The sequence below is a fragment of the Netta rufina genome (assembly GCF_964035555.1).
Source record: "Netta rufina genome assembly, chromosome: 8".
Taxonomy (NCBI): domain Eukaryota; kingdom Metazoa; phylum Chordata; class Aves; order Anseriformes; family Anatidae; genus Netta; species Netta rufina.
This window is the reverse complement of record NC_140131.1, coordinates 9020466-9039523: the sequence shown is the minus strand read 5'-3', so window position 1 is coordinate 9039523 and position 19058 is coordinate 9020466. Positions and strand designations below refer to the sequence as shown.

The 19058-nt window shown below is 42.4% G+C and overlaps 1 protein-coding gene across 5 annotated transcripts; it reads right to left on the bottom strand.

The window, feature by feature from the left end:
* Positions 1 to 45: 45 nt before the first annotated feature.
* EFCAB14 (EF-hand calcium binding domain 14) lies at positions 46 to 18756 on the bottom strand. 5 transcript variants are annotated; one of them, XM_084291019.1, is made up of 12 exons: positions 18342 to 18756; positions 17893 to 18041; positions 14431 to 14576; positions 11897 to 11995; positions 9053 to 9163; positions 8710 to 8814; positions 8057 to 8137; positions 6992 to 7183; positions 6237 to 6317; positions 4802 to 4913; positions 4044 to 4175; positions 46 to 3216 (listed from the first exon to the last, which is right to left on the bottom strand). In XM_084291019.1, the coding sequence occupies exons 1-12, from the start codon at positions 18524 to 18526 to the stop codon at positions 3041 to 3043; spliced, it is 1569 nt and encodes a 522-aa protein (XP_084147145.1). In that variant the 5' UTR covers positions 18527 to 18756; the 3' UTR covers positions 46 to 3040. The 5 variants fall into 5 exon arrangements, with proteins under 5 accessions (XP_084147145.1, XP_084147146.1, XP_084147149.1 ...); XM_084291020.1 differs by having other exon boundaries at positions 8057 to 8134; XM_084291023.1 differs by lacking the exon at positions 4044 to 4175.
* Positions 18757 to 19058: the final 302 nt, after the last annotated feature.

Here is a 19058-nt window from a genome sequence, read left to right as displayed (position 1 = left end):
GCCGGGAGAGGAGACACGCAGGTTAAAAAAAAAAAAAAAAAAAAATACAAACGAAAAAAATGAGCTTTTATTGAGGTAAATCGGAAAGCCGCGGCACACGGGAACGGGTGTGGGGTTCCAGTCAGCTCGCGCGCGGAGCGGTGAAGCCGCTACATGGTTCCGACAGGGGTACAGGACAGCAGGGAAACTGGGCAAAGGGAAGGTACAAAGTGGTCCCGACACAGGAGTCGCCGAAAATATAGAAGGAATACAAGCTGGAAATGAGAACGAGTGTCACAGAGCGTCTCACCTGGGAGCAGCCTGTCCCCCAGCAGCCCTGTGCCAGGGACGGGGACATGCCTGTCACAGCACCCCGAGCCTCTCAAGACCATACAACACAGGGTCACGTCTCCTGCTCACCCCCCAGAGTCCTAAATTATTCCTACCATGCCCACTGCCATCACATCACCTCATGATTTCAGCCCTTGTCCCTCCAGCACTTGCTGCAGGGCAAAGGTTTGGGGGCTCCTAGGACCACAACACAAAGCCACAAACATCCCACCTGCTCCTCGCTGCCAGCACGGATCCAGGCAGGTATATTCTTTGTCCCTGACTTCTGTGCCCTCTGCAGCACAAACACATGAGAGCAGAGAACCCTGCAGCGAGAAGCATGCGGGATAGAGACCAAAGGCATGGCAGAAAACCTGAAGGAATCACGGCACCACGCTCTGAGGCTGTAACGAAGAGCTGCCGGCTAGGCAAGGTCGAGCAAAAGCTACTGCTGCACTCCCAGATGATGATGGTTCATTAAACTCAAAGCACAAGTCCATCCCACACTGCAGTGACTACAGCAATTAGCAACTGACCATGCTCTTGACATGCAAGTTAAGCAGCACCACTGAACAGCTGTGCCTGAACACCAATCGCTCATCAATTGCGACTCAGTTCCCTGGCCACTGACACAAGACACCAGTGTCTGGAGCAGCACACGCTATTCTCAAGGCAAGCTCAGCTGACAAATTTCACTATTGCTGCTGAAAAGCCTTCCAAAAGTAAAGCAGACTGTATCAAAACAAAACACTGGTAGATCCACATGGCAGTGCAATAATCCCTTATATTTTAAGGTAGTTTTCATACAAATCAAACTTCCAAAAATATTTTGCAAACTCTGGCATATGGCTATGATACACTATGTACAAATAAAATACCAGAATGGTTACATTTTATTGCTCCTTTTATTATTTGGTTAAGGAATTATATATAAGTGTATAAAAGAGTATGGGAAGCTGCAAGAAGCAGGTATTAGCTTCTTGTCCTCTTAAAGCCAAGGTTGGTTGGTTTTAATCTGTTTTTAAATACTGTGTTTTAAAATGTCACATCAAAAGCATCTCCTTAGCAGGTCACATCTGCATTACCCAAATAGGACAGAAGAGCAACAGTGAAAGAAGCCTAAACACTGAATGAAAGGGTTTCATTTTGCGCATTCCTTCACTGATACATACTTCCAGAATACAATTATTAATAAAACTATAAACATCCAATCCAAAGTTGCACAAAATTCAACAGTTATCAACTGACTTCCACATAAACTGATATTTCTGTGAGGTGGGTAATTTCAATTCACTAATCATGCAAAAACACTCCCAACAAGATCAGTGATACTGTCAGCAAAATCATCTGATTTGGCCCTGACCTGGCCTGCAAAAGAATCCCTTCTGCATTTATTTTATTTTTTTTCTACATTCAGGAAGGTTTTAAACACACTTAGTGTTTAGATCCACTATAGTGTTTAGATCCACTAGTATAAACACACCCTTAAATTCCTCTAATCTAGTGAAACCTCATTTAAAAAGCACTCATCAGTAGAGAGCATTGATGTGATTACACAATCCTTTCCTGCCTCGTGCATCCTTTTTTGACAGAGACAAAAGTTAAGTACCAAGAAGCAATCACAAGCACATTAGACAGAAAACAACCCACAAGTTCTCCTCCAGGCCACTCCCACCTACTCACAATCCTACTGACAAGGAGCCTCACTCAGGGCTCTTCATCAGTGACCCCACCAACAGCAGGTGAAAGAAGCCACAGCACAGGCAACCTCATTCACAAGATCTCTGGTGACCACTCATCGAGACTCAACACTCCTCTGACTGCACCCTGCACAGTGTGCAGGAGTATGAACTATTCAGGTGCTACTCAGCAGGCTGCATTGTAGATTTTTACCTCTTAGGTATCTGTTATTCAGTAGCTTTTTTAAAAAAACAAAAAACAAAAAAAAAGATGGCTCATCTCACAAAGTGTAATCTGGACGCAATACAGCAAAGCTAAAAAGAATGCTGAAGTGAAAACCCAAGCACTTGGTAGGCAATTGCTCCTGTAGGCTCATGATATAAAAACACATTCAACTCTTCCCTCTGAAAATAAGTCCTGCTACAGATGGGCATAGGTTACCACTCCTTCCTTCCTCTGCGTGAGTCCAAACTCATTCATGGATACACTTAGTCAAAACTAGAATTTTAATTGAAGTTCTCAACCACCCCTTTTAGTCAAATCTCTCATTATAAAGTTTACTACCAACGCAGCCCCTGACACAAACCTCCCCTTAAATATGCATAATTTACTCTATTCCAAATATTTACAAGGAGAGAAAGCCCATCTTTCCAAGACAGATTTCTTTCTGCTTTACATAAAGTGCAACTCTCTAATTTAAGGCAAATTTCAGTGAAATATAAAACCATAGTTTTATTTTTGTATTTTAAATTAAAAATCAAGAACTCCCTCGGAAAGAATGACCAACAAATGCTTCTAAACAAGTGTGGGAATTTTCTGGATTTTAACAGTCCCAATATTATGTCCTGTCGACATCTAAACTTGTAATTTGTTTTCAATGAAAGCAAAAAAAAAAAAAAAAAATAGGTGGCAATGTGTACAGTAATTTCGCTCCAAAGATCAGTAAAACACTGGGAAAGTGCAGACAGTTTTTTTCATATCCCGTAGTTTCCTTTAGCTACAGTAGCGTCCATCAATATCACATTTCTAAATATATATATCTCTCTCTCTCCTATATACCTAAAGCTAATCTCAGTTCTTGTAATGAGTATTTCTCATCTCCATCTGTGTCAAATTTCTTAAAGATCTCTGACTCTTGGGCTGTAGAGCCAAGCAGCTTTTGAAGATCTTCGAACGACAGTTTCCCGTCAGCATCTTCAGGTGCTTTTTCAAACAATTTCTGAAGATCTGCAAAGAGAATGATTTAGAAGTAATTCTTTGAAGTACAGGGAAATACTGTGTAAGTTACTCGTCCAGTTTTACTACATTATGCTTTACTACCTAGTAATTAAGTAAAGCATCCCCAAATACACAGCTTGCCTTCTGTATTGTCATAAGCTGTCAGTAACCGTTCAGAAGTAAAAAAGCATGAACATCAACATTTCTGAATTAAATTACAGTAAGTCTTTTTAAAAAAATCCCTATTTCTAGCCTCAGCTAATAGCCCATTCTACCATTACCCACTGCACAGAGATGCAGTTATCTCCCACAAAAGCAAGCTCTGAATGACTGTTGCTATACCAACAGCACAGATCATATAAAGGGAAAAGTGTCTATTCATTTCCTGAAGCAAAGCAATGCCCTTTCAGTGGCTGAAGAGATTGAACAGCGAGATCCAGAAGCCATTCATTCCACCAGGCAGCATTCTCTTAAAGGAAAAAAAAAAAAGAATCGAAGAGGAAAAAGAAAAGAAAACAACATACGCATTCACACCTACTTCGTTTTCCTTCAGCACCCTAGCTCTGCCCTTGACTGCTCTCCCAATCTGTTGGGCACTTGGCACAGTACTTTGGCACTCAGAACACATCACTGACCTTAATGCACACTCCTGCTTAAATCCCCATTTTTTTTTTAATATGCTATTATCTTCTCTTTGTGGTTTTCAACCTTTTCAACTTGACCAAATTTCTCCCAGATTGTCCAGACACTAACATAAATCCAGCTACACCTAATGTCTCCTGAACATTCATATGAAATATTTACAAAAAGAAAAGGTCAGCCTAGAGAGGACACACCTTCTATGCTGGAAATTCCTGGCAAGGACAGATGTCTCAGCTGTCCGTTCTTCTCTGTGTTGTCATCAGCTGACCTTGAAGCCAGCCTTGAAAGGTCTGTGGGCTTTGCCGTAGTACTCAAACTACTTTCAACTGTTGCAAAACAATTTCTGTTAGTCTTACTAATTCCACAGATTTAGTCAGCAGAAACAAAACAGGAAAAATCCAGTAGAACCAATTCAAAGATTTTTTTTACATCACAGATGCTAAGAATATGGGCTAAGAATAGTGCAAAATTATTTCAGGATATAGTAGTGTTATCCACTTTTACCAAAAGAAGAACAGAAGGAATGAAGGCTTATTTTTAAACAGTTATACAGCCTTAACCTTTCACGCTGTACTTGTGGATGTGTATTTGTAAACCTCAAACACAGAATGACTGGCTGGCAAATGCTTTCTAATTCCTGTTCTGAAAGCGATGAAGAAACTTCTGTAATTCAATCTGCACCAGCCCACCTGAGCTGCTTTTACCATCTCCTCCCCTCTCTGGGGATGTATCATTGTCTACTTCCCTAATAGCAATTGTTGGAAAGTTGCTAAGGAAACTTTTGTATTCACGTGTCATTTTCTACGTCTTAGAGCTATTTTCTGCCCGACTGAACTCATCTTCACCAAAAAATCTTTAGAAAGCTGTGAAACTTATTCACCTTCATTACTTACTATTTTAATTACACAGGGAACCTTAACCTTTATGGATTACTCTTGTACAACATTCTTACCATTTTTTGATGCCTCATTGGGACGGTCATTTTCTGGCTTGTTTGTGAGAGCACTGATCATCTGAAGCTTCTCTCTTAGTTTTAATACCTGAGAATCTCTGGTTCCTGGTTCCTGCACATGTTGAAAATAATTTTCTTAAAAAGCACCCCCTTCAATAGACAGGAGATCAGAACAAGAATTCACTTAAAATATCCAAGTACTTTTGAATGACTTATTGACTTAATCATTTAAAAACTTGATCAGCCTGGAAAAGCACTATCATTAAAAAAAAAAAAAAAGCTATGGAAAGATTTAAGGAGTAAATTTACATGTTCTATAAAGAGAAATAGAATCAGGAACTCAACCCAAAACATAGGCAAGTATTTTGCAGACACCAATTTCAAAAGAATGTGACATTTCTATATTTCTTATACAAATGAGTAAGATACTCACAAATGATAATATGGAAAGTCAACAAATGTACTTGGGATGAACGTTTATACATTAATTGAATTACATTGTTGTTTCAAATGTTTGTTTGCAGCACTGACTACTGTTGGGTAGGAATTACTATATCACTGTCAACCATCACGTTTTTTAGTTTGGATCTCTTATGATAAAATTCTTGATTACAGGTTGAGTTCACAGCAATCCAAGCCTGATACGACAGCGTAGTCAGTTCACTCATCTGCCTTCTTGCCAGAACATGGAAAGTAACTTCAACACTATCCATCATCCCTAACCCACAACTTGGCCATTCAGTTAGGTCTGTTAAACTTGCTCACAGTCAGTTATTTGATCATTATTGAGAGAAGACTTTCATCAGTATGTGAACTTCACTAGTACAAAGTTCCTCTAAGTCAAATTTTGGCTGTTAGCTCCTGAGGCTGCAGCTCTGAAATTAGAAGACAAACAGGGACTGTGCAGGCCTGGGCAGCTCTGCACTATCTTCTTGAATTCCCTCCTCTCACCTTTTCATGATTTCCCCTATGATGCACTATGTTTATTGAGGATAAACATAGCCCAAGTTTTTACACATGGAAAAATGTCACAACACCACTTAGAGTGTGAACCCAGAATAGCTGGGACAACTTTCCTGAGGGCATGACCATGGGAACTCAAACTGAGCCAGCTGCCAAAAATCCCTCACTGCACTGGACCATGGTCTGAACTTCCAGAGACTTCAGCTGCACGAAAGGATATTACAGCAGTTCTGCTGTGTTATCCCATAGTCAGAACAACAAAACTTTAAACTATCACAACTTTTCTTCCATCCTAATTCACTTCCTACCCCCAAAATGGGGTGTGTAAACTGTCCTTCCACACTGTACTTTTAGAAGAAACTGGATCAGATAAGCCTACTTGCAGATCTTTTCTCAAGTCTCATTTAAAACATGATTTTAAAACAATGACAGGGTCTACTAACCCAGTATAGTTTGCGTTTCCTTACTTTACCTTCAGTTCTTTATTTGAATGTGTTTCATTATCTAGTTGATCTTCATTTTCCACTTTTAGAGAGGTAGTTGTATCATTTCCCTAGAGTGAAAATGAAGGGGAGCTGAGTATATGCACTACTTAATTAATATTAATTTTCTATAATAAAGTTTCTTTCCTTCAAATATGCCAGGCACAAAGCAGGATGAAAACAGGACAAGTACAAGCTAGAATAAATATCGAGACAGTGAATTATATAGTTTACCACAGCAATGTCAGCGTGTTTCTTGCTGTTAAGTATACAAAACATGTTCTTAGAGTCTGGACTCGGCACAGCCTTCAGAAAGGACTGGAAAGATTTGTGAACATATTTAAATGCTTTTTTGAGCACATTTAAGTACTGCTGAACAATCCAGAAGCCCACCTAACTACCTGGTGGTCTTGACAGATGCTCTATGCATTGGAGAGGCTTGCCCTAACATAGTTAAAAAGGTTTGAGTTACTTAATGGGATGGGTGGGATTCTAAGTCTTAAACATCAGAATGTTTAGGACATTCTCCTGCAGATTATGAAGGAAAGAAGATAGGAGTTTCTTCGAAGTGGTCATTAAGTTACATATTTATGATCAGATAATCAAACTCCTTTTTTTTTTTTTTTTTAAATGAAATCCTAAGCCTCTCAAGTATTACTCTCACTTCTTCAGTTGGGCCTTAAAAATTTATAAATGCACTATGTAGAGAGAACTGAAATTAACAGACACCCATGGTTGCACTTACCGCACTGGTAGACAAGTTGTCTCTTTTGTCCAGTTTGTTCACAGCAAAGGGAGAGTTTTCCAACAGCGTAACCCTCCGGCTGAGGTTACCAATGGCTGAATCCACATTTAGAAGCTTGATGTCATTCAACTTCTGGTACGCCACTACAGAATTATTTAGCTCCTCCAAAGCTGCATGGAGTGGCTGGCTTTCCTGAAATATAAAAAAGCCAGAACATGTCAGTTTACTTCGCTTCTGCAGCACTCCTGCTATTAACAACACGGTGACTGACCCAGTTTAACTGGGAAGACTTCAGGCTGGCTCTCCACAGAAAGGCTGAAAACATTCAACTGGAAGCTTCCAGAAAGTTGTTCCAGCTTTCAAAGTTTGAAGCTGAGATTTTCCTCAGGGCTAACCTCTTTGTTGCTCATGTAATCAATTCAGCTGTGCCAGCAAACACACAAAGCCTATTCATCCAGTTTTCCAGAGCAAGCCTGGTAACTACACCAATTATTTTTGGATATACTCTAGGTAGCCAGAGGGTCACTCTAGGAAGCAGGTATTTATACATAAGATTCAGTTTTGAGGAATATAATAATTATATTAAATACAAATAAATGCAGTAATTCCATTAGAGGCCATTTTAACTAATCACCTTTTTCTTTTTTTAATCCCCACTTTCCACACTTCATTACATTGAGGGTGACTCAACACACGCCACTCCCAGATTTGCTCAGATTGGCAAGTACCTGCCATAAAATCCATTCAATAAAAAGCCTTTAAATCATTTAAATTTACATGAGCAAAGTACACGGTAACTTGTTTGATATTCCGTTTCAGACATTCTACTCCTCACCCAGTTAAAACACACCAAAAGAAAAAGAAAAAAGGTACTCTCAGGCTAGAACACTTTCCTGTTTGCACATGCACAGGAACAAACTACAGTAAAGTTATCTTATACTTGGTTTTGAATTATGCCATCTGTATTTTGCCTTCATAAAACCATACTTTTTTCACTAAGATATTGTAAAACACACAAAAAAGTACCACTTGTATCAATATTCAAAATGCAAGGGAGAAAAGTACCTGTTTGCAATTTTCTGTCTGATTTCTCTCAGTCCTTGGCAGAGCAGTGGAAGGAAATGAAGTTATCTGTTTCAATTCCTTCTAAGGAAAAAAAAAGCAGAAAATTATGTTACCACAAGCTCACAGAAAACACAAAGCTTTTAAGAACTGGCAGAATGTAGGTAATGATGTTTGGTTTTTTGTTTTGTTTTGTTTTTTTTTTTTTTATAATTAGTGTCACTCATGCAAGCAGTATCTTAACCAGACTAATACAGTTTTCTCTTTTAAATACCGAGGATCCTAGTATAGGTTTGGGGTTTTTGTTTGTTTGTTATTAAACACATTACGTATTCTCCTTTAACATAGTATTATGATACATATTTCACCACTTCTACACAGGCTACACCTATAAAGTTTCTGTAGTACCCACTATCTAGATTAAGTTTCAAAAGGTGTCTAATAAGAATATTTAGAGGAAAAAAACCTTATTCAAAGCAATGCTGTATTGTATTCTAACTGGAAAAATATTTGTTGACTCTTTCCACTAGATTAACCCCAAGCAAGAGAGGTCAGTATAAATACAGCAAACAGTTTCTGGTGAAGATGGTCAGTAATTTCATTCTCACACACATCCTTAATTCAACCAGCAAACTGTCTCAACACTTTCACCATACCATTCTTAAGACATGGTGCAGAGAGTTACACCATGAGCAGTACTCTGTATCACACAGCAGGAAAGATTCCCAAGGCTCCACATGTGTGTAGCAGCAAGTAAAAATCTGCAGGACAGAAAATACAGGTAGGAAGCAACTATTCTGGCTCTAGGAAAACACACACTTGGGACCATATAGGAGATGCTACGCAGGATAACAAGATCAGTATATTAATGTATCAACCTGCACCTACCGAGACCTAGAAAGCATTTCAAAGATGTAGAACAAGAACTTGGAGTTCTTAGGCGTGTTTTATATTAAGCAGGTAATCTTTACACAGAGTTAAATCAGTGCATTTTCTTACCACATCATTCTGGAGTATTTCTATGGATTTCTTGTACTCTTCAATAGCTGTCTGTATGTTTTCAACATCATGAGAAACACTGGTAAGAGTGCTACCTATGTTGGCCACAGTCTGGAAGAAAGGAGCAGACAAAAATCTCAGCCTTCCTCAGCTGCATTGTTCCAACGTTTCCATTTGCTAAACACAATGTTTGTTAATGAAATAGCAGGCAGGCTGCCACAAAAACAGGCAGTCAAGTTTGGAGGATGCAGAACTTCCTTCGCAGGCAAAACAGCAAACCATACCCAGGGCATCTCAAGGCCAGTAAAATGCACACACACCCTATACCACGACTTAAGCTAGAAGGCCAAAATTACAGGCTTATTACTCCCAGAACAATGCAAAGGTTCTGGCATTAAAAAAGTCCTGAGATGAAGAAATCTGTCTTCCTCTCTGCATGGAGTATTTGTATTAAACACAAGGATGCTGACATCATCTGTTTACCCTGCCTTAATTGACTTTCAGGCCTACCTGTCAGACACGTCATGCGCTGCAAAACTGGTCTGCCAGAAGCTGCTGACTACATTTCCAAATATTGCTTTTTTTAAAATGAAAGAACAGCTCTGAAGCATCAGGAAAGCCCCCATGAATTCAACAGGTACAGCCAGTGTGCTGTGACAGCCACCTCTGCTTCTGCACTGGTGTTTTACTAGCTGGTGGCATTGCTGCTACGGGAGTCAAAGTCTCAGGTAAGACACGAACACAGATTTAATAGGACAGAGCTCTCCCATGTGCTTCTCGTTCCATTTTGAATACTTTCTTCAATGATCAAAACAAATAAAACCCATCTAAAATCCCCTTTCCCTATGAGCCCATTTCATTCACAAGTTCTTATGGCACATGTGTGACCCTGTGGCTACCCAGAGTGTATCCAAATGATATCCACACAAACCTTCCTCCACCTCTTTCTTTTTCAAGTCTGAACAATCTCCCTGCCCTGGAGGACCTCAGAACACTCTTAGCACCTTTCATCAGTCTGAACACAAGCCTCTGCACAAGAGCAACTCCCTCAGCAACCCTTCAGGACTAACACCAGCAGGCAGCTCCCTGTTTGCAGGATGATTTGATGAAAGAGGGCTTAAAAAAGATAAATTTAATTCCAATAGCAGCCCTTTCTTCAAAAAAAAAAGATAAAAGGCAGGTGATTCCAAATACAGTGGATTGCAACAGGCAGTTGAGCAAGACATTTTCTCTAGACCTATCAAAAGCCAGGCCACCCGCCTATACCCACTGAAGTTCTCCTGTCTGACAGAAGGTGCTGCAGCATGCACACAGCCAGAGGTCTAAAAGAAACCTGAGTTTTGAAAACCATTGCTCTTCATTAACATGACACTGGAAAAAAAAAACATTAAAATTGTTGTATTTAAACCGCAGAATAGTTTTCTAAGCTCAAAACATACTTTCTAGAAGGATTCCAGCTTGGTTTTTATAACATCAACCTTCTGAAATGTACATGCAAGCAAGATGGCACCAAGAGAGAAGAGAAAACAGATGCCAGATCTAGCACCTTACCTCAACTCAGCAGCAGAGACTGAAATGAACCCCGACGGTTCCCAGCACCGTATGCAAGGTCTTTGATTTTCCACGGAGTGTGACCAAACGTGGGGTTATTTCAACAAGAAGCTCTGCTGTTCAGCAGCTCGCTGCAAGCCGAGACCTGCCGGCCCTAACAGTTTGTCCTGACAGTACTGCAGTGAAGGCAGCAAGATCACACCAAGGTTATTACATAATTAGGTGTGGGTTCTACACTCTAAACACTTCTTTACGACTTCTGACATAACGCCGTGAAAATCCAGCGTGCTCCTACCAGCAGATTAGGAACAGCTTTATATTCCCCCTGGAAAAAGAACTCCTAGCAGAACTGAGCAGCCAAACCACACTAATTATTTTGCATATGACCAGCTTGCTGATTATGCATGAACTTTGTAGGGATAGGACATAAGGAGAAGTGGAAACCCATAAAAGCTACAACGAGAACTGGACTGACATTAGCTGTTAGCCCGATATAAATACTTATTTCTAAATAACAGAACTGCCACGGAAGACCTGGGAAAGTTTCAACAAACCTTTCTTTTTACCAAAACGAACAAGCCAGTTCTTTGGAAAAGAGGGCTCAGCTAAGGCACACAGTAAGACACTGTATTAACAGAGGTCACTTCATAAGTAAGCCTGTGTCACCCATTTGGGCACGCCTTTCAAGGAATTGTCAAAAAAAATCTCAGTACAATGTATGTTTTACTGTGCAAGTACTGAACTGCTGAACACCAAGAAAGCTCCCACGCCACTGTTCCAGGCACACTGCTCCCTTCTGCCTGCCTCAAGACCAAACGCAGAGACAGATGTAGCACTGTATTGCTCATTAGCAGGACTGTTTCTAGAAAGCAATGAATTTCTATTTCTTATTAAAAAAAAAAAAAAGTCAAACTCCCTTCCTACTTGCAACCACCATCGTAAAGCTGCAGACAGACTTTTTGCAAGCGTCTTAAACAAGATTAGAAAGATTAGCAACCTGAAGGAAAGCAACCTCCAAGGTAAAGAAGTGAGCACATAATACAGCCAGAAACACACATCTCCAAAAAGGGAGAACCAAATCCTTATTTAAAAAAAATTAAAAAAAATCTGCCATACATCACCTTAGGACCATAGTCTATCAACTACGTGAACCACAATTTAAAAACAACAGAGAAGCCACTATTTCACACAAGCAATTCTTGTAGCTCCCATTGTTACTGCTGTCCCCAACAGCCCTGCTGCAGCACAGCAGTGCACAACGTATTCAGCGATAGCCACATGTACAGTACTTGCCTTCTGAAGTTTCTCTACTGTGACTGGAAGATAAATCAGATCAGAAGCGGACTTTATGTTGGTTTTGAGATGATTTACTGTTGAGGTCAATAGGGAAATCTAAAAACAAAGAGGAATATTTGCAATCAGCCAACATAATCCTGATTCTGACCTTTCCCAATACTAATGGCTTAAGTTGTAATACCAAAACATAAGACACAAGAAAAAGATATGTACATACACACACACAAAACACCCTGGTCTCTAGGATAGAGGTCCTGCTTAGGCTATATTAAAAGTCTCCTGCCTCTTGCAACAGAAGCAAAATATTTTGAACTGAATGAAAAACGTATGGTACCGCCTGCCCATTTTATACTCAGCCCCTTAGGGACAGGTTGTTGCCCAAGAAAGTTTTTTTTATTTTTATCTTGCACAAGAAACCTTCACGTAGAGGAAGCAGACACCTACTTCTGCATTTAGCAATCATAAACCTGCCCAGCAAAACCCAGTAAAGCCATGCAACTTCTCTAAATGAGCGCTGGGCAAAGAATTTGCACGTATCACTCAAACCTTCTGCTGCAGAAGTGGTTTCTGTCAATTCTCTTACCCAGATTACAAGTGATTTTACAAGTCTTCAAGTTAATTTTTCATCCCACACAAAACGCTGTCAAATTACAAACACCTACAAGCTGGTCATTAATTATGAATAGCACTTCAACATCAGTTTGTAGCCAAAAGTAGTTGAAACAAACGAAGAATCATTTTTCTCATACTTGACAGTGAGAAAGAACAGATAAAACACACTTTCTTCTAGTTAAAAATTAAAGTTGTCTTGCAAGATGAGAAAAGGGGCAAGACCCTAGTTTTATAATAGGCCAACCTTGACCAGCTGGCCTAGAGAGTCTCTAGCTCCACAGCTGTGAATGTTGGCTGAAATAATTCCCAACAGTGTATCCCAACAATTCACGGAAAAAACAATAACTGAGTTCTGGCTGAGACTGGAACCAGACCCTGAAGAAACTTGAGGGCCAGCAGGAACCATGTCCCGGGTGGCTTTAACATCCAGGTGCAGATAATAATTGCCTTTCAAAAGTCCAACGAGGCACCCAAACATCTGTGGATAACATATATTGTCAGATGCTAAAGAAAGCGAGTCAAGTTTTCAAATGTATTTAAATGCCCCTGTCGTGGTTTAACCCGACCGGCAGCTAAACACCACGCAGCCGTTCGCTCACCCTCCCCCCTCCCTCTCTGGGACGGGGGAGAGAAATGGAAAGTGAAGCCCGTGAGTTGAGATAAAGACAGTTTAATAAGACAGGAAAAGAAAAAAAAAAAAAAAAAAAATAACAAAAATAATAATAACAATAATAATAATGATGATACAATGGGGATAATACGAAAGTAATAATAGTATGTACAAACAAGTGATGCACAATGCAATTGCTCACCACCCGCTGACCGATGCCCAGCCTAACCCCGAGCAGTCCGGCCCCCTCCCCCCGGCTAGCCACCCCTATATATTGTTTAGCATGACGTCAGATGGTATGGAATACCCCTTTGGCTAGTTTGGGTCACCTGTCCTGGGTCTGTCCCCTCCCAGCTCTTACTGCACCCCCCAGCCTGCCCGTTGGCAGGACAGAGCAAAGGCTGAGATGTCCTTGGCTTAGTATAAGCACTGCTCTGCAACAATTAAAGCATCGGGGTGTTATCAGCACTCTTCCCATTCTAAGCCAAAACACAGCATTCCACCAGCTACTAGGAAGAAAATTAATTCTGTGCTAACTGAAAACAGGACAGCCCCCCATAAGCACTCAACCACTGCACAGGACTGCAAATAAACGAATCCAAGCAGGCACCTCAAGTGTCTTTAAAACTTAACCCAAAGCCCCAGCATCAGAGAGGGCCACCCCACACGCACCTCTGGATACCACTAACTGTGAGCAGCTACAAACTTTTACCCTCCAAGGCAACAATTTCAGTAAGAGCCTTGCTGGATGCTTTGTTTGAAGCATGAGCTAATACATCAGCTGAGGAAACAGCCTTCTGTTAAGTGGCTTAGTTCTATCACAGTAAACAGGGCTAAGATTTACACCAGCTCAGGTTCCAAGTGTGTATTAGCAGATTTTACATTCACGAGACATCAGTACTTCCTTTGTAGCAGCACGAAACTAGCACTGATTCAGGCTAACTTCACTCTATGCACATGAAATGTTTGCAGATACTCTCCTTAAATTTGAAGTGTCAAATCTCTCTTTGTAAACATCACGGTTATTTGGCAAGAAAATAAGAACTGTACAGTTCTTAGGTTTCCTGAAATTCCTCCTCAAGCCTTCCCACCAGTTGCATAATTCTTCCTTTTTGCAACAAGTCTCCAGTCCAACTGGATGTTCTACCTTCTTTTGTTTAAGAAGAATACGTTATTTCAACTTGAAAAATAAAAGTTTGGCATCTGGTCACAGAAGTCCTTGGAGAACAGCTCACCACTGCTCTTAGTTACATAAACACCCAAGCTTTTTTTCTGCTAGCAGGTTTAGAGATAAAGTGATTCTTCTCACCTGTTTATTGATCTCCGTGATATTTATCCAAATTTTACTTAGCCCCAGCTCTCCAGTCTCAATTTGTTCTAGCTGCTTTTGCTTCTGCACCAAATCTTCATTGAGTTTAGGAATTTCTTGGAATGACGTCTTTTGATTAGATTCCACTAAACAAAGGAAAAAAATAAATTTAATCAACAGAAGTCCAGGTAAACAATGTTGAATAAGCAAGAAACAAATTGCAAGCAACAACGTCTGCAACAGTCAAAGGCAGCAGTAACAGTTTCTGCAGGAGCTTACTGCCACTTCGGATTTAAGCATTTGTTTGGAACAGCTCATTTTTGTTTTAGGAGTGCAAACGTCTGCAGACAGAATCCAGAAAGACCGTACTAAATTTAACACTTTGCAACAGCACTGTCACTCTAGCACGCCTCAGCAGGTCTTTTTTTTAGTGCAGTTACTTTGCGTTACTTTCACATGGGGGACACAAGATAGTAACAGAAACGTAAACAAGAACTGCCAGAAGTACCAGGGCAGAGCAGGCATGTGAAACAAACCTCCATGCCCTTTTCAAGCCTACAAAGGGGTTGCTGACGATGAAGTGAATTCCAAAGAGATTAACATGATTACAGCTCTTCCATGTGACAGAAAGACAACTTAAAAAATGCAAAACATCTGTTGGTAAACAACTCAATAAACAAGTGCCTTGGAAATAAAGTCAGTTCTTACTGCACTTGGTACTACAGAAGGGGGAAAACATGGCTCTCACCAGTTCTTGTGAGCCTGAGAAATGCAGCTCTTCCAGGTCTGCAGTGACTAAGCTGTTTAGCTGCAAGTACTATTAAGCAACCCTAAATCCCTAGGTATGAGAAACAAGTGAGCAAAGGTTTTGAGATGGAGATGACAGAGCTCTCCAAAGCCTGCACCTCCACTCTGCGACACAGCGCTCCCCAACAAGCTGCCATCTCTCAGACCCCAGAATAACTACTGAGAGCAGCACTACCTATACGGTGTGCATCTGGCAGCTCCGACAATAAATTCCCCTGTGGGTCATACAGGGCCAGAGGAGCTGCCCTTCAGAAGTGCTTTTGGCCCATGCAGGAGTTGACTAAACAGACAGAACTGGAAACCCACATGTTTTCTAAAAGCCACTTCACTTAAAACAAGTTCGAAAGTCCCTTATAGGTATGCAGTAATCTGTACCGATCACTCACGACCCAAATAACACTTCTGGTTGAATAAGATCCTAAAAGGCACATCACAGCCAAAACAGGCTCAGAGCTGATCACGCATTTGCATACCTTCATGCTTGCACTCAACCTGATGTCTCCTTCTCAGGTTTCAGAGGCTCTTGCAGCCAGATTACTCCCTGTTTTGCCACTCTCATGGTGTGCAGCAAGACTCCACTTAAGAGTTTTCTACAGTGCTAGAGGGTTAAATACTGCATGCATTCTTAGCACCCTTACTAACAACACTACAATGACTTCTCCCCACCCCAAACGCACTAGAGATGCAAATAAGTCTTATTTTTGAAAATGCTCTCATACAATACTCAGTGTGTTCAAAGGACGGCAGAACAAGTGCTGCCGTGGGAATCTGCTCTTACAGGGAAAAAAAAGACAAAAAACAATGAACCCTCAGAGGAAGAAGACTTTTTCCAGAGCAGCCAAAGGACTGATTCGTGTACATTTGTTCCTCCGTTCACCCACCTGTTTCACCAAAGCGGAATTTACCTTTTGGGACCAGGTTACTCTTGCTGTCTATTTTTGGTTGTTGTCGATACTGTTTTTAAAGCTGTGTCTCATAACATGACTCTCATCCAGCTCCTAGGCCTGCTGTTGCAGTAACAAGGAAGTAGGGGGCTATTTTATCACCGCGCAGAGGACCAGACGCACTGGTTTTCTCTCACAGCTAGTAAGGAGACAACAGATACATCTGTGGTCGTCAGACAGCGTGCTCAAAGCAAACACCTCTTAACAAAGAAGTCTGCAGGACAGGAATGATGAAACTTAACTGCACCAAAGCCAACAAGTGTCATCACACACGGCTTCTCAGTGCCAGCAGATTCTATTGCTTAAATTAGATCAGTCCATGAAGAGCAGTGGTTGGCTTGCCCTGAACGTGACAAAAACAGGCACTGCAGTGCCTGTAACTGGGTCCCCCAGTTCAGCCTAGTTTTAGGGGTTCGGTGTCAGTTAATATAAAAAGTTCACCTGACAAGCAGTGCCTTTCTTTTAGCCTGCCAGAAGATTTCACCTTGGCAGACAGCTGGTTAGCAGCTACTCCCCACCTGGCAGCAACCTTACACACCCTAACAGGAAGCCCAGGACACCAACAGCACAGAGCTCCTCAAAGAACAGCAAACACTTCCTCAGTATCTCCTTCCCCCATTAGCTGATCAAGCCCTCTGCTTATCTCCTGCCCTAGAACCCTCCCACTTTTCAAGTCAATTTCAAGAACTCTCTGGCCTTGTTTTTAATGTCTTTTTCATGTCCTAAGCAAAAAAAAAAAAAATAATAATATATATATATTATATACAAAATTAAGACCAAAGCCACAGGTCAAAATCTGCAGTCAATAATGATGCTCTTCAGGCAAACCGTACCTACTGAACCCTCCTGAAGCATCCACAGACCACAGGAAGTTCAGGCTTCACTATCATCACACAGCTCCTCAGCTTATCCTTGCCTTTTTCAATATATAGGATATTAAACACCACTAAAATAAGGCACCAAGATGTACCTTGTATCCAGAGGTAAGGTATAGAGACCCAAGTGCATGTTACACGTGAGTCCTATTATTTGTCCTATCTCTGCACTACAGAAGCAGTTTTAGGACTAAAGTCTTACGTGGACAGAGGAAACCTGAGACCTCCCAGCAAAATGCTTCACGCTAACTCTGTATTTCAAAGTATTCAACATGATACAACCCCAACATCACAGGCAACAAGACAAAAAAGTTGAACAAAACTCAGTCAAGGGAAGCCAGATAAACATTCCAAAGACACACAAGAAAAAACATAATACCTAAAAAAACATTTCAATTGCAGTAGCACAACTGCCAGCATTAGAGGCTTTTAACAAGCTCAGGACAAGAACATCACTTTCCATTAATTTTATTTGGAGAGAAGCATCAAAATACCCCAGACTACTTTCACAGGGCTTTTCAGAACTTTGTATTTCTTTTTAAACAGTGGCTTTGGAAGGGAGCTCTCCGAAGCCCAAAGTCAGGAATTTCATACGTGTGTACAAGCAAAGTCTCACTGAATCCAGCATTCCTGCTCCTCAGGAGGTAGCGAACAGGCAGGAATACATAATGCCTGCCTTAGATTCGCTCAGCCTCGTTATTTTTGGTTCAGAGGACTCTTCAAAGTCACAGAGGGTTTGTCTTAGTGCCTTCCCACTCTGAATAAGCAGGTAGGCAACTAAAGCTCTTCCCAGTGCCCAAAGCCAAATGTGAAATAGCATAGGAAGGTATACTTACTAGTTCGAAATTTCTCCTTTATCACATCCAGATCCTCCTTGAGAGCTACCTGCATCCAGACCAAGCCAACACAAGCCACCACGCAGGCAGCAAGAATGACAAAAGCACATAACGGGTAACAGAGCTTGCAGCATCGCAGATAGTCTCCCCTGGGTAAGAGAAATGAAGCAGACAGTGAGCATTCAAGAGTACGTGGAAAAGTTTTACTTTAAATGCTCTGTTAGAGGAAGGGAAGAGCATGCAGGCTTTGCTTAACAAGTGTTCAGGGGGAGGTTTTCTAAGCGAGGGTGCAGCGGCAGACAGGTAGCACCCCCAACTTCACATTCAACTTCAGACACTTTCCCTAGCCAAAACACCCTCCCCACTGCCACCCCTCACACCACACACCCCAATCCCACTCGGGCAGGCCGAGGGGAGCCCCCACACCCCCCAACACCCCAAACCCTCACTTGGCGAAGCGGCCCCGCGCCCCCCCCAGCTCCTCCTCCTCCTCCTCGGGGGAGCTCGACTCCGAGTCGGAGGCGGGGGGCTCGGTGCGCAGCAGCCGGTGCCCGGAGCCCTTCTTGGCGGCCTTCTTGCGGCGCCCGTCGGCGGCCAGCCCCAGCAGCGCGTTCAGCTCCTTGCGCTTCTTCATCCTCTTGGGCGGCGGGGCGGACACCGCCTGCTGAGCCCCCCCCCCGCCGCCGCCGCCGCCTGCCGCCGCCGAGCCCCGGCTCGCCAGCTCCGCCGACGGCTACAGGAGCTGCTGGGGGCGGCTGGGGGCGATGTTACTGGTGGTACTGGTGGTACTGGTGGCGCCGGGGCTGCCCCGCCGCGCCGCCGCCGCCCGCCCCGCCCGCGCCATGGCTGCTCGCTCTGCCGCCCCGCCGCGCCCCCCACCCGCCAGCAAGACGCGCTCCCATTGGGCGGCGCCGGGCCGCCCCGCCCGCCGCTCGCAGGGGAGCCCGCTGAGGGAGGGAGGGAGGGACGCGGGTTCGAGACCCGCCTCTGACGGGATGGCGGTGCTGCGATAGGGGGGGCTCTTCTTTACCCTACAAGTGGGGTGTTCCTATAAGTGAGGGATTCCCCTGTATGTGTAGCCTCCCCTACGTGTGTAATCTCCCCTGTAAGTGAGGCTTGTGGTCCCTCTGAAGTGTTCAGCCTGGTGAAAGCAAAACCGCTGCCCT

What these genes read in the sequence shown, in the direction of transcription:
- EFCAB14 (XM_084291019.1), bottom strand. Translation starts at nt 18,526, where the DNA reads ATGAAGAAGCGCAAGGAGCTGAACGCGCTGCTGGGGCTGGCCGCCGAC. An exon ending in CAGTAGAGAAACTTCAGAAG is followed by an intron (nt 9,164 to 11,896) that starts GCAAGTACTGTA and finishes CCTTTCTTCCAG; the next exon opens with ACTGTGGCCAACATAGGTAG. An exon ending in TGCACCATGTCTTAAGAATG is followed by an intron (nt 8,138 to 8,709) that starts GTATGGTGAAAG and finishes TTTTTTCCTTAG; the next exon opens with AAGGAATTGAAACAGATAAC.